General features: G+C 42.3%; 2 protein-coding genes across 2 annotated transcripts in view; one reads left to right on the forward strand and one right to left on the reverse strand.

The window, feature by feature from the left end:
- Positions 1-2487, reverse strand: part of dpf1 (double PHD fingers 1) — a 41335-nt gene extending 38848 nt beyond the window's left edge. Inside the window, exon 1 of the mRNA XM_056375048.1 lies at positions 2355-2487. Coding sequence (XP_056231023.1) covers positions 2355-2467 — 113 coding nt within the window. The 5' untranslated portion in view covers positions 2468-2487. The remainder of the gene's footprint in view (positions 1-2354) is intronic.
- Positions 2488-4207: 1720 nt separating this feature from the next.
- Positions 4208-13448, forward strand: si:ch211-11n16.2 (zinc finger FYVE domain-containing protein 1). Its single transcript, XM_056374909.1, has 12 exons — positions 4208-4422; positions 5271-5552; positions 6031-6253; positions 6356-6573; positions 6676-6782; positions 7797-7905; positions 8044-8141; positions 8256-8373; positions 9095-9265; positions 9434-9626; positions 10073-10171; positions 11725-13448. The coding sequence occupies exons 1-12, from the start codon at positions 4306-4308 to the stop codon at positions 11955-11957; spliced, it is 1968 nt and encodes a 655-aa protein (XP_056230884.1). The 5' UTR covers positions 4208-4305; the 3' UTR covers positions 11958-13448.
- The last annotated feature ends 1504 nt before the right edge of the window (positions 13449-14952 follow it).

Genomic DNA, 14952 nt, shown 5'->3' on the forward strand with positions numbered 1-14952 from the left:
CTTCCACACACATACACATCAACTGGCTTTCACACTGCAAAAGTCCCACTCACACTTCGCTCTGCAATGGGCAACAATTGTAAATGCTTCCTGCAGAATTTACATCCACTAAATTAATTATAATTTATTGCATATATTCAACAAGGTTTAAGGACATTTATGGACACAACAGGCATTGTCTCCGGCGCACAGCCAGCCACCCTATTAGGGCTGACATTGAACCAAATTTTGCTAGTTGTTTGGCCCATTTTGCTGGATCGGCCCCTAATTTGTAAACCTCTAATAGCAAGTTTGTTTGTAGACATGCTAATTACCAGGGCTTGTTTAAAAGCCGATCTCACTGTGGTAACTGAAACGTAGTTAAACCCATACTGCGTAACGATGGCATTTATACAGTTGGTGAGATGTTATAGGCAGTGTTGATTGCTGTGGCCTTGTGTAATAAATGTATTCATCTTTACTTCTGCACATAGGGTCAGATGCTGTCGTCAAAGAGTGCGCCTGACAACTTGACTGTGTGTTGTATGTCTCCTTATTTTCTCTTTTCTCTAACTTTATATAAACATTTAAAAATCTATTTAAAACTACGCTTGAAAACTGGGCATTAGTTCATCACATGCTGGTCCTGAGTCTATTTTATTTTAAAATTTACTTTCTACTCGTTCCCACTATCCTATTCTCTTCCTACAACCACAGAGTCTTCTCTCAATCTTTCCTGGTATATATTCCATGCAAATCAGTCAATTTAATCCCCTGACATGGTGTCACTGAAGGCCTCTGGGAACAATCAGGTCACACTGTGGCTCTGCTTGGACGAGCATCCCATACAGGAGAGGAGGAAGATGAAGAGGAGGAAGAGAAAGTGGAGGAGAGGAGAATACAGCCTTCATCCAGTCCATCTGTCCATTCCTGTCCCATCATCATATAATATCATTGAATATCATTTTATTAGATTATAATCACACCTTAGAATTGACAACCTTACACTTTATTTTACTATTATTGAAGTGTTTGTTATGTTAAGAGTAAAATTCATTTGACCAAAACAGTAAAATACTATCACAGCCAATCAGGGAAGCAGACAGTTGCCCAATGAGTACCATTGCAATCCCCTCTCCTGTCAAGTGCTCTTCAAAACAGGCACGTACAGGGCAGTCGTTCATGGAATTGCACGAAATGTCGCCTGTGTCTGCATCTCAGAGAGGCTGACAGACAGACAGACAGACAGACAAGCAGACAGACAGACAGACAGACAGACAGACAAACACATACACAGGCAGGCAGTCTACATCCCATATTCCTGCTCAGGTAAAAACCTGCACAGCATCAGTTGTGCGCCCCTGCTTTGTACACAGGTCTTGTGACTTTTCTTTGTTTCAAACTGCCTAAGCTGAATCTTTTGTGTGCTCAAACTCTCCTCGGTTGCATGTTTATATTGGAGCTATTGTGGTTTTTGTCCGGCTAGATCTGTGTAAGTACCCGCTTACAGACGCACATCAGCCACCTTTTTGGCCGGGAGCCCAGGCGGGCAGCAGGCGTCTGCATTCCGCTGAAACCAGTCTCAGAAAAACAAAAAAGGACCCCCCCAAAAAAAACTGCACAAAGGGGATCATCACAGGTGAAACTTCACGGGAAATCCACCCTTTAAAATATCACTTAGCGGAAATAAATATCCGCTGAGATGCACGTTTAGTCTAAAACGCCGGATTGCAATTTAGGTTTAATTATAAGCTTTATTATGGGCGCTAAAAATTAATGCAAGTCTCGGAGTTGAAGCCGTGCACCAGTGTATTTACCTCATCCTATATATTTGCGAGAGGTCCGGCAGGAAAGGTAACGCTGCAGCCTAAAACCTGAGCAGTGAGCTTCATTCTGCCTACCTGCTTACCCCCTCTCTGTCCAAAAAATGTGCACACAGGTGCTGTAAAGCCATCTAAGCTCCCTGCCTCCCGGCCAGCCTGCCACTCCAGCCTGGCTTTGACCGTGATCTTGGCTGGCTACACTGGCAAGGGACATACCGGGTCACCCAAGTCTACCTCCAGCATTCCTCCATATCCCTGCGCACACGCTGCTGTTGGCTCAGGGAAATGGTTATATGTATTGCATCGGAGCGCACAATAATCCCCTCATGCCCAAAACACAGAAACCCCCCGTCAGCTTTAAATATAACTTTTCTTTACGGCTGATTCGCATCCCGTGACATTATCTCTATCTCTGCTGTATGCATTGCATGCATGTATAGATGTGTTGGTAATCATGCTGAGAATTATCTGGGAATTTAAGGGTCTTAAATTGCACTGACAGCATGCAAAAATAGCAAAAGCGCAAACGCTCAGGAAATGTGTGGTACTTACGATTTGAGGGGGTTCTGTACCGCTGTGGCCATTTTGATATAGTATGATAGAATGCAACACTGCAGAGCCCGGTATTGTACATGTAATGTAGCAGCTATTTCAATTTCATTCATTCTCTGGGGCTGCGGCTGGAGCGAGCAGCCAATGGGAGGCGGAAGCGCTCTGTGACAGCTTTGGGGAAGTGTAGTTTTTTACGCATGTCAACATGAAACATGCCGAGGAGGAGAGTACTACAAATACCGGCGGGGATAGCGGTTTAAGTGGACCACAGTCCCGCCTCGGACTTGTAAGGGCAAAGCCATCCCCCAAGATTTCGAAATTATAATAAAAATGTCTACAGTTATGTCAAGGTTGGGTTGCGGGACTGTCTGTCAGTCTGTGGATGCCAGCTTCGCTTATGCTTTGTTGCCCTGTCTGGATAATGACGATGGGCGAGGTGTGAATGAGGTCTCCTAAAATTGCATCACATCATAGAAGTTGCAACTTGTTGGATACATTTCATGGTGAATTAATTAAATTAGAAATGAATATTAATACATAATTTAAAATTTATTTGTCTTTGCATATAGGGTATGTGCACAGGAGGGCAGCAGGTGTTAATTTATTGAGGTATTGGCCAGATATCACCTTACCTGTGTGCATAATATAGAGAAGTTTAGCAATAAGAAGACATACAATTTTATTTTCTTTATTTTCAGAAAGGTATTACTAGCTTTCAGTTAACATATAATGGTGTGCAATTATAATCTGCTAAAGAAAAGTTATAAAAGCTGCATCATATTAAATTACAGGCTGTTACCCTTTATTAACAAGTTAAAACTGTCTATTTTAGGGCAGATTAAGAGACATTGTGTCTACATAACCTTACATTAGTGGTGGCATGCTGATAGACCCATGGTTAATCTTATATTATCTATGCTATGTAGCCCTGCACTGAGAAGCTTTAATTATTCATTAATCAGGGGCTATGGGTTGGGAGTAGGCCTATAATTGATTCTTTCAGACATTTGTCTCTCATGGTTGAGTCCAGAGAAAGACTGGGACCCTCTTCAAACCCCTTACTCCTCAATCCTCAATTCGTTCCTTCCTTAATTCCTTCCCATCTGCTTTCTTCCTCTGCTTGCTCACTTGTTTCTTCTAAAAAAACCCACCTCAGATGGTGTAGCCTATTATTTTACATAGACTACAGATGAATGTGTTATACTGGACTAACGCTTATTACAACTATTGGAAGGAAGGAAGGAAGGAAGGAAGGAAGGAAGGAAGGAAGGAAGGAAGGAAGGAGGGAGGGAAGGAAGGATGGAGGGAGGTTTGGAGCTCAGCCAGGACTGTTAGAGCAGCAATGCTGGAATTTCTTTCTCCATGTCATGTTAGCAGTGGCGCCGCTCTGAAGCCATTCAGTGACATGTGATATTTATAGATCTGTGCTAACAAATATTTAATGAACATTAGCAGGCAGCTCTAACACTGGCAGCAGTGCTCCAATAAAACACTCTCCGCCAGTTCAATGGAAACTTTGATTCTGTGTGTATTGCTGTGATTATGAATACGTTGCTTTTTAAAAAAAAACGCATAATTTTCAGTTTTCGGTAATGGGACAGATGAATGGACTTGAGTTTATCTGGCTTTTATAATTTATCTAAGATTTCAAAAAATCTGCTACAGAATTCATATACAATTTGCAAGGTCGTCTCGTTTATTTTTATGCTTTTGTTATTCCATGATTTCTGAAGTTTGTTGAATGCCAGTTCGTGTGTTATGCCTGATTTTGACCACACGGTGGTGCTGATGCATCGGCAGCCAAAGGTGCGTCTTACGTCACGTCCTTGGCTCCTCCCGCAGCGTCAGCAATACACGCGCTGTTGTTGTGATTGACAGACGGACTGGAGTCATGATGAACTTTCGGTTTGCTTCTCGCCGTCTCAAATATGTTTTAAGTCACTAAACAACGATGTCCGACATACTGATGAAGGAAATGGAGAGTTTATCGATCAGTCCAATGAAGCCAGAGGAGCGTCCAGACGATGTCCGGAGCTTCCTGCTGGTGGATGAACAGGAAAACCTGCAGGTAAAGTTAGCTAACGTCAACTGAGCTAACGGTAGCTAACAATTAGCTGCTAGGCTAAGAAGAAGAAGAAGACAACGCACATGCTAATGAAGGCCGATAAGTATCTGTTGTCACTGATGCTAACAGTTACAGCACCGATACGTGAGCCATACTAGCTTTCAAAACACCGAGCTAAAGTCACGTTAGTATCGTCAACTGATTAAAGTAAGCTTGTGACAGATGTTATCTCCATTATTTTCAACTGTAGCAAATACTTACGCCTGTCACGTTGAACGTGTTTAATCCAAAGATATGTTTTCGATAACGAGTGCTAATGATACCCCAAAGAGATGGAAGGCAAAGACTATAACGGAGGGAGGCAGAGCAGCAAATGAGTGACTCACTGGGAAAGTCCCTGGTGAGTCATACAGTACAACTGACCCGCAGGGAGGCACCATCTCATTGTGTTGTTGTTATAGCTGTATTCGGTAATGATTATTTTTATATTAATCCATGTACCCTGGGATGTATGCACAGCCAATTTAGTTCTTAGTGTGTGTCCTTAGAGCGCTAAAGATTCAGTAGCATACTGGTAATGAAAACAACCTTCATTTTCACAGATTTTATTTTTTATTTTTTGTAGACAGAATGTAAATAGTCCCATCCATAACACGCCATAGATAACTCTGTATTGTGTTGTATGTTAAAGCTTCCTGTCATTCAAGACTGTATTATTCACACATACAATTAGACTTTCTCTTGATTCAGCGAAGTCAACAGGGGAGCCAGTGATGTCATGTTAAGGCATCCCAGCATCCTCATCCATCTGCTGTACATAAACAGCTTGGTGTTCTCTCCTCTCCCTCCAGGTCCGTGATGAGTCTGAGTTTGTGGACAGACTCGGGTGTGGGGATGTTGCAGGTGTCAAGGTCGTCTCCATTTTTGGCAACACCGGCGACGGGAAGTCCCACACCCTCAACCACATCCTATTCGATGGCGAGAGTGTGTTCTACACCTCAAAGTCCCCCAGCTCCTGTACGGTGGGAGTCTGGGCTGCCTACAACCCCACCCTCAGCCTGGTCGCCCTGGATACCGAGGGCCTCTTGGGAGCTGCAGTCAACCAGAACCAGAGAATGCGGCTGCTGCTGAAGGTAATTTTTGTTTTCCCTGGTTGGTTTTTGTTGGATAGCTGGATGTGTTTACACAAAATAGTAAATCACAAATACTAGTTTGCTGCACATCAATCACTGTACAGCTCACTTCACATTTGGTGTCCGTCATTAGGGTGAGAAATGTAGTGCTGATAAAATTTTGGCTGTGGCTAGTGTCTTCTGTACTCAGACAGTTTTATAGCTAATATTTAGTAATCTTTTACACTCACTGTCATTTAATAGATCCCAAATTGTGTTATAATTCCTCAAGACCCCCAGTTTTCTGCCCCAGCTCAGTGTTGCTCCAGTGCCATGTGATGCTGGCAGTATCAGCACACAAGTGTGAGAAGGGTATCAAGTATGTCCTTGTAAACTTAGTTGGCTGGTAAAATAGTTATTGTCCTCACACAATTAGCAGATATTGTGTGTTCAAATCCTCTGTCTTAGCTCTATACACACCTGCTCCTCTCTCTTCCAGGTATTGGCAGTGTCTGACATTGTAGTCTATCGTACACGAGCCGAACGCCTCCACAACGACATGTTCCAGTTCCTGAGCAGCGCCTCTGGGGCCTACCTGAAGCACTTCACCCCGGAGCTCAGGGCCCTTTCCAGCCGCTGTGGTCTGGATGTGCCCCTCTCTTCCCTCGGGCCTGCTGTCATCGTCTTCCAAGAGACAACACACACTCAGTTGTTGGGTCAAGGTAGGGGAAAAACACACCATTAGTTTTTCAAGTATAATTCTTTACCTTTATGAAGAATGTGTTGTATGGGTTTTAATTTCCTTGTGTTTCCTTTTTCTGTAGACTCCAAAATGGCCGGCCAAGCCGACACGCTGCTCCAGAAGCGTTTTCACGACCTGGGCTTGAGCACAGAGGCCTTCAGCTCGGTGCAGTACGTAGGCACCCAGACGATCAGGCCTCCCACAAACTACAACAGTCTGCTGCAGGCTGTCAAGCAGCAAGTGAAGAACACTCACACACGCTCCCCCCGCCAGCCTGGGATAGTGTTTCACGCGCTAGAAGTAAGTGGTACACTGTTACCTTTGGTGTTAAATAGACAAGAAGTAAAGTTTTAGAGAACTGAAACAGAGAGATGAAGAAACCTCTGCTCATTGTTTCCCCAGGCCCTGAGTGAGCGTTTCTGTGGGGAGCTGTCTGATGACAAGATGACCATGTACTCCTTCTTCCCAGACGAGTACTTCACCTGCTCTGCTGTCTGCCTCAGCTGCAAGTAAGTCGTTACAAAAACAGTTTTCAGCAGGTAGTCGGTGTCTTTGTTATTTTCACATTTTCTTCTTTCAAGAGATTGAATTGGGCCTGAAATCTTTAGCTAGGCTTACAGCTCAAAAGATTTCTCCTGAAAGCCTGGTTCAGATAAAATAAATTGAAATCAAATCAAATAATTCGGTCAGAGATGAGAAATTACAGTTTCATCTGCTGTGCAAAATCAAACTTCTCACCACTTACCTTGTTCGGTTACACTTATTTTCCCAAATCTCCTTTTCTGGCTTCTGAGAATTAAGGAAGGATTTAAAATAACCCCTTGATAATATCAGGTTTTATTGCTGATAACTAAGAATGTCGGGGGTGGCTGGATTACACCAGTAAGTACACCAGTTCTCCACTGCTGGATGTTTTATGAGTGATCTGAGCTCCCGTACTCCCCACCTCACTCCAGTCCACTGTCCATGAGTCTGTTTCTCTGTTTCACAGAGAATAGTATTGTTCATCCGGCCTTCATGGTGACAGGACTCGTGGCCATTTTAAACTCTGTTGTTGTAGAGTATTTTTCTTTGTCTTTAAACATGTCTGACAGGGATCTGTCTGAACTTTTGACTAAATGTAACAAACAGAACATCCTTCCTCTTCTGAATCCGTTTCAGGCTTTCATTGCCAGGTGGAGAAGAGAACTTGTGAGTTGTCCCTGGCTGAAACACAGTGTTGGAAGTTATTCCTTTAAAGCACAAATCTGTTGTTGCTCTTGTGGATGTTAACTGTCTCCCCAGTGGGACACATGAAAATTGATGTCTTTTCCATGTTTTTGGAATGAAGACATGGAAGTCCCCAACTGCTCGTATTTCTACTTTATGGAAATCTGAGAGGAAAGAGAGTGGGAGAAATCATAACACTGGTTCTGAAAGGATTCAGTTCTGGATTAAAGGAGTCATAGTTGAAACTTGTACAAACCCTCAGTCTGATGTCTGTCATGTTGTCTGAACCATTTTGTTTTCTGTCTCACCTCCAGCATACGCTGTAAAAATGGAATGAACCATCTGAGAGACAGGGTTCCTCACATGGCAGATGGGCTCTGCCAGTATGCACACCAGTACAACAACAAGGTCCTCATCTGTAAAGTAAGAGTGACTCCTGACACTGGCACTGTTCAGAATGTGACGCTGCTTATGTGGTTTCAACTGTACGTATTGTTTCATTTTGTTTCTTGCTCCATATGTTTATATGTCTACATTATTATCTGTGTGTTGTGTCTGTAGCGGTGCTATGAAGGAGGCAGGGAGGTGATTGTTGTACCCAAGACGTCAGCTTCCTCTGACAACCCATGGTTTGGGCTGGCCAAATATGCCTGGTCAGGGTAGGTAAACACACACACACACACACACACACACACACACACACACACACACACACACACAATCTTATCAAATGACCGTTGCCCTCTGACCCTCTCTTCCCCTCCCTCCCTCAGTTATGTGTTGGAGTGTGCTAGCTGTGGTGTAATCTACCGCAGCAGACAGTACTGGATGGGAAACCAGGACCCTGAGAGCAGTGTGGTGCGATCTGAGGTCAAGCATGTCTGGGAGGGGGTGAGTACTACTTTCCTCATTTCCTGGACTTTTAAAAAGTTTTTTTTAACCTGCACTCTTTAAATTTGTGTATTGGGTATTAATCTGTTTAGATTTGAATCATTTAAAGTGCAGTTTGGATCTCACTGTTTATTTGACAAATAGTTTTTAATAATTGACCCGCAGGTGGAAATATAGGTTTTTTTTTATTTTCTTAACTTTCTTAACTCTAAATTTAAGCATATTGCAACCAAAGATTGTAACTCATCCTTTAGTGTTACATACAGTCAGCATCCAACAAGAAAACTTGATACTGAAATTATTGTTGTGGCTTCTGGTGGATGAGATTATACAGTGTTAGCTACGATAGTTATTCCTTGAGGCCAGACCAAAACATTCATTCGCTGAGATGATATGATTTTTGAGTTTCTTGGTGGATCATTAAATGCATTTTATGCTGAACGTTTCATTCTGACAAGGTTTGAGGTTGCAACATACTGTACGCAACGTTGCTTATGGAGAAACTGACTATATCTTGCATGATGTTTGGTCCGTGGCTACTTTCACCAGACAGAAGTCCCACAAGTGACACATTTTAAGCATTTTGCACAGCTACAGTCAAGATCAATTTAATGGTACTGTAATGATTCAATCCTCTTTTCATCTGTCTCTCTTCCTTCCCTCTCTGACTTTACTTGTTGACTCTAAACTCCCATGTGGCTCCCCTCTCTCTTTCTTTCAGTCGGACACCTTCCTGACCAACCACCAGAACGCCGCCCAGAGGGTCCTGGATGGGATGAACTACGTGATTCAGTCAGTGTCGGAGTACAGCACCGGCCCCACCAAAGCTGTCACTGCCTGGCTCACTGACCAGGTGGCACCCCCCTACTGGAGACCCAACACAGGGATCACAGTGAGTAGGAAGAACCTAAGCTGAGACACACAAGAAACACAACAGGGAAGTTCCATGTGCAAGTGTTTGATATTGTTGAATTATTTATTCGCTCAGTGCCTGTGTTAATAATATTATCATGTCTGTCCTTCCGTTGTTATATCATCACCTCCAACCCATACTCCTCAGGAGTGTCATGGGTGTCAGAGGGTGTTTGAGGAGGCAGAGAGGAAGCACCACTGTCGATCTTGTGGCGAGGGTTTCTGCCATCCCTGCTCCAGCCACAGGATGCCGGTGCCAGAGAGGGGTTGGGGTAATGGCCCTGTCAGGGTGTGTAAGGCCTGCTACCGCCAGGGAGGCCCGCCTGACACCAACAGTCAGGGTAAGGCACATGCAAACATTGAACTTCAAACAGGAAATTTGTGTATAAAACACCACTCAAACAATGCTGAAAGTTAAATTAGATAAAAGGTCAGTCATGAAAATGTATGAAAGGTCTTCTATATAGTAATTATAGTTCTTAAAGCCACAAGTATTGGCAGTTTATTTACATGAAGTAACCGTGAATGCTGTATACAACATGAATTGATGACTAATGATTCATTAATCTGCTAATTATTCTCCACATGAAGCGATTAATCATTTGGTCTTTAAAACATCAGAAAACAGTGAAAGTTGCCCATAACATGATGTCATTTTTTGTTCAACCAATTGTACAAAACCTCAAAATATTAAATTTCTGCTGCTGCTTTATGGTTTTTGTTATTGCTGGTTTTGCAAAGATTTGTGTCTCTGTTTCTCACACACGTGCACGCTCTTTGTCTTCAGTGTGCAAGGTGGAGCCTCGTGGTCTAATAGCTCGCAGGGTGACGGAGGTGGCTCAGTCTACACTGGACATGGTCACCACAGCTGTGGACTATCCTCTCTGTAAGTGCAGCTGCAGTTTACCCTCATACATGCACACACACACACACACACACACACACACTGACAATGAACCTGTCTGTCATGGTCTGTCATGGCCATAGGAAGAAATCCCGTTGATTGACCATCAAAAAATCAATTAAGTTTTTACTGGCGCTGTGTGTCACTTTACCAGCCCTCTCTGTGTGCCTGTGTGTGTGTGTGTGACAAGAGTCTGCTGCATGAGCGCGTGCTGGGATTGAGCTCACGCTAAACAATATGCTTCATTAGATCAACCCTCACTCACCCCTCACACCCCACACACCCCTCCATCGCCAGAAATAGAATCTAATTCTGTGGATGAGATGAGAGACAGTCAGTGATAACGAAACAGTGATTATTGTGTTTATCACACACCACATAGACTCCTGCCTAAAAAATGAAATACAAAATGAATTGCAATGATGATGGTAATGATCTCAACCCTGTGGTAGACATCACATGACCACAGTATTGCAGGTATGCAGCCCTATGGTCAAGTAGCATCTGACAATTACATCCGTCTTGTGCACATCTAACCATAAATGGAGGAATTTCTTTCTGTCTGTTCTATGATTTTCCCGACAACCGCTCATCCGATCGACTTCAAACTTGGCTGATGTATTTCTGAGGAAGTGCAATGTCGACCAAAAAAACAAAAATTCTTTGGATGAGCAATTCTTGACAAAGCTTCAAACATCACTTTTCTACTTTTTACATGGCGCAAAGAAACAGGTGGAACCACTCAGACAATTTAACGCATGCACATGCCAGGGTTTTAGGCATGGCTCAACTATGACAGTACCTTCTACGATGTCAGCAAGATGCGATCGGAGCAGAGCAGCCAACTCCAGCAGTAACAAACGAGACAGACTGCAGGGTGTATTACTCAGGACCCAAGGACGTGCTGTCAAAATTGTGAAGTTTGGATGATGCTCTCAAGAAAGCTGCCAACTGGATTAACACAGGCCAAGCAATCAACCCCTATTGACGGGCACATTTTGAACGGGCACTGCACTAGTGATTCTAATCACCAGTCTTACAGAGTAAAATTGTCTTTATCAAAATGAAAGAAAAGTTTTATTTCTCTTTCTGTTAGATAAGTTTAACTTATTTCACATCTTGTTGTTGCTTAGGACTGAACATACCAATGGCTGCCATGTTGCAACAAACCCTGCTCACAACAATAAATAGTTGACTCTAAAATCTGGCACTTGATGTGGACATACTGAACCATGGGACCACTTTGAATTGATGGTTCACCTGCAAGGAATTAATGCCATAAATAAGCATCTAATGGGATAGATGCTGTCAATCCATCTGAGATACTTAATGGCTGTTTGGAGATTTACTCCATAAACATTAATGGTGCTTACGACCCTGTGAAGTGATTCACACCAGCCCCAGTGTATATAATATAAAGCAGTCTCACAGGATGGTCTGTTCAGGACATGCATATAATGCTCTAATAAAAAAAACATACAGCCTCAGCTGAAAATCTGAAACTAATTATTTACTGTTCCGTCCAATCCCCTTAGGTTTTGTGAAGGACGTGGCTCGGCCAGACTACTGGGTGCCAGACCAGGACATCACCCAGTGTCACCAGTGCTCCAAAACCTTCACTTCAGTCATGTCCAAACACCACTGCCGGGCCTGCGGACAGGGCGTGTGCGGACCCTGCTCCACACACATCAAGCCTGTGCCTTCCCGAGGCTGGGACCACCCAGTCAGAGTGTGCGACAGCTGCCACGCCCGCACAGACAGTCTGTGATTTTTACAACCAGGAGAACTTCTCAAAAAGTGCACTCAGTCTCTCTCTGTTGGTCCAAAAAACACTGTGAATCCTGGCGCTGCTGCTCCAAGACAACAAGGGGGAACAACTTAACAGCACTAAATGGTAAAACTGGAACCAGCCTTGTATTTGTGTGAAAAGACGAGCTGTTCAGACGTTTCAATTGATCAACACCTGGATTCCAGACGTTTATCAGCGCCGACCCAGGATCTGTTTTCCATCTCATCTGCCCTCCGTGACCAACATGACTCTGCATCACTTATGTCACTACAGCTCCAGTCAAACTGCTTCAAGTCTGACTGGACAAATGGAAATCTGTTTTTGACTGACTGGTGGTAATTTTGAAAATGAAGACACACAACTCCCATCAGTTCTTATTACAACTGAACAGCCTGAATTCTTCCTCCTGCCTGCTCTTCTTTGTTAATTCATCCGTGTTTGCACAGCTCTGCAGCAGGCTGCTTATTCTCAATCTGAAGATTTCTTTCCCTAAAAATGACAAGACAAGTAAAAGAGATGCACTGGCAATAGTGGTATTTTAAAGTTTAAAGGATTTTTAACCCTCTTTATTTTAAAGACTATCAAGCCATCACAACCACTTGCATTGTTCTCTCAACTATTTTGTAAAGGCTTCAGAAGTGAAGTGAAGTGATTTCTTCTTCTCACAGTCGTTTTCTGAACCATCTGACTGACTTGCGGAGCCCGGCGAGGAGGGGCATGAAAAATATGGACGGTAGAAGAGCCAGAGCAGTTAAGACCTTTGTTAAAGGTGTAGCTTAGCGTGTATCTGCATCACTCAGGGCAGAACAAATAAACAAGAGCTACAGGAGCGTGTGCCTTCATGGGAATATGGATTCCCATCTCTGTAGCTCCTACACTTTGTTTTTTGGGATCTCCCCCCCCCCCGTATGTGCAAGGACTAATGAGATTATTCGTGCCTAAATAGAGCTTTGTAATTTATAGCCTTGCTCCTCTAATTCCTACAGTTGTATCTACAATATGATGAAATGGAATGGAAGATGATATTTGTAGCATAACACATTATAGACATTCCAGTATATGGAAATACCTGTGTATTGATGTAGATTTACCTTTCTGAGGTCATTATAATAAGTGGGCGATGTATTGAGCCACTGATGCTTCAGAAAGATTTCTAAATATAATGAAAACAGCTGCACTAGACTGGAGTATTGAGTTGTTTTGACTTTTTTTTTTTTAAAAAAGGTATTCATATGAAATTACTTGCAATGTAAAGTACAAATTATATACACATTCTTGGAAATTACACTTTGTTTCAAAGGGAGTTTCTCTGTGTAACATACTGGATGCATTAATGCTGCTTTTCTCTCTGTGTGTAGAAATAACCATTTCAAGTTTAAAGATGTTTTCCAGTGAAATTCAGCAACTGACAATCTTACATTTGTTTCCTTAATAAATCAGGCACATCCAAATAAAGAAAATCAAGGGAAATTTTGTGTGTAAATGTATTTAGTCACTTACTTCCTTTTTTTTCTCATTATTTGCATGAATGTTGAACGTTGCTGCAGAACTAACTGCAACATAAAGACAATGGCTGTGTCTGAAATCACTCCCTTGTGCACTCAGTCAGTGCTCCATAAGTAATAGACACTCAATAGTATTAGTGTAGTAGACATTACAGACGCCCATGAATCATCATCATTTCCTGGTCTCATGGACAGGTATAGTGTCACACAGCAGTTACATGTGCAGCTGTAAAATGAAGTGCATTGAATCATGGGATTGTTAGCATAAGTTAATCCACATGCCAAGTACAGGAACTATATAGTGGATACATTTCACACTTAAAATAAATGGTGTAGGATAAATACAGTGCACTAAACAGTAAACTGGGAGTGATGCTGAACACAGCCAAACAATGGAATACAAGGATATATAAAAAAGTGATTTTCCTAATGATAAATAATCAAAATCAATATCTGATGTGAGGATATAACCTGCAGATTTACTTTGAACAGCATCACTCATTTTATTAATGGATTTTTACCCCATTTTTGGAGGAGAGTGAAAAATGTTTGTGTCCTATAATTGACAGTGTTTTCTTTCCCTCTCTTCCTTGCGTTTTGCTTTTCTTTAATTAATCAATTTTTGAACAACAGAGTAATGTACCAAGTGAGCTGTTTTTCATTTAATCCTATTACATATCCTACATATAAACTTTTATTAGCAGATGCCATTTGTTTGAGCTCTGTGGCTGTGAGCAGTGGGGCTGGTGTTTGTGAGGCAGCTCATTCTCCTCTTGGCTTTAAGTAAAAGCTTCACACTGGTCATGAGTTTGGCTCCACAGTTTAACAGCTCTCCTTTCTATGTGCAGTAAATTTATTTCTATCACTGACTGACTGAGTCACAGAATTTAAAAGTTTTATCCAAGTTCTGTTTTTTGTTTCAAATGGCTTTTTTTTTTTTAGAACCGCCATGTTTAGATTTACCCAACTTAGCAGGTGACAGATACATACTCTACAGGTGTGTTTACATATCATCTCTTCCTCTCTCTCTCTCTGTCCCTGCAACCTCCAGCTCAAGGTTGTCTGAATGTCATGCTCCCTGCTGACCAGCGCACTAATGCATAACTGATTAATATCCACAAAGCAGTGTTCATTTCCTTCACAAATGAATTATGCACACCTAAATTGATTTCAGCCTTATAGTCACATCATAAATAGAGTCAACGTGGAGGCAGCAGACAGAGCAAGGCCAGGAGCATCTGTATAAAGACTGTGTGTTATAGCACACATCACAGTAAACTACTTCTTAATTGAAGGAAATGATAATCTTGATATAAATAAGCATAAAACAGTTCTGTTCTCAAAGTAAAACCATTTTTATTGCCCCATTTACTTTATAGTGATCATCAGGTGTAGATTATAGTCTCCTCTTTATTTATTTCTGCAGTATATAGCTGCTGTTCAGTGTTCAGGGCCGCCGCACTTTAAAG

Source organism: Seriola aureovittata, chromosome 4 (assembly GCF_021018895.1).
Source record: "Seriola aureovittata isolate HTS-2021-v1 ecotype China chromosome 4, ASM2101889v1, whole genome shotgun sequence".
NCBI classification, from domain to species: Eukaryota; Metazoa; Chordata; class Actinopteri; order Carangiformes; family Carangidae; genus Seriola; species Seriola aureovittata.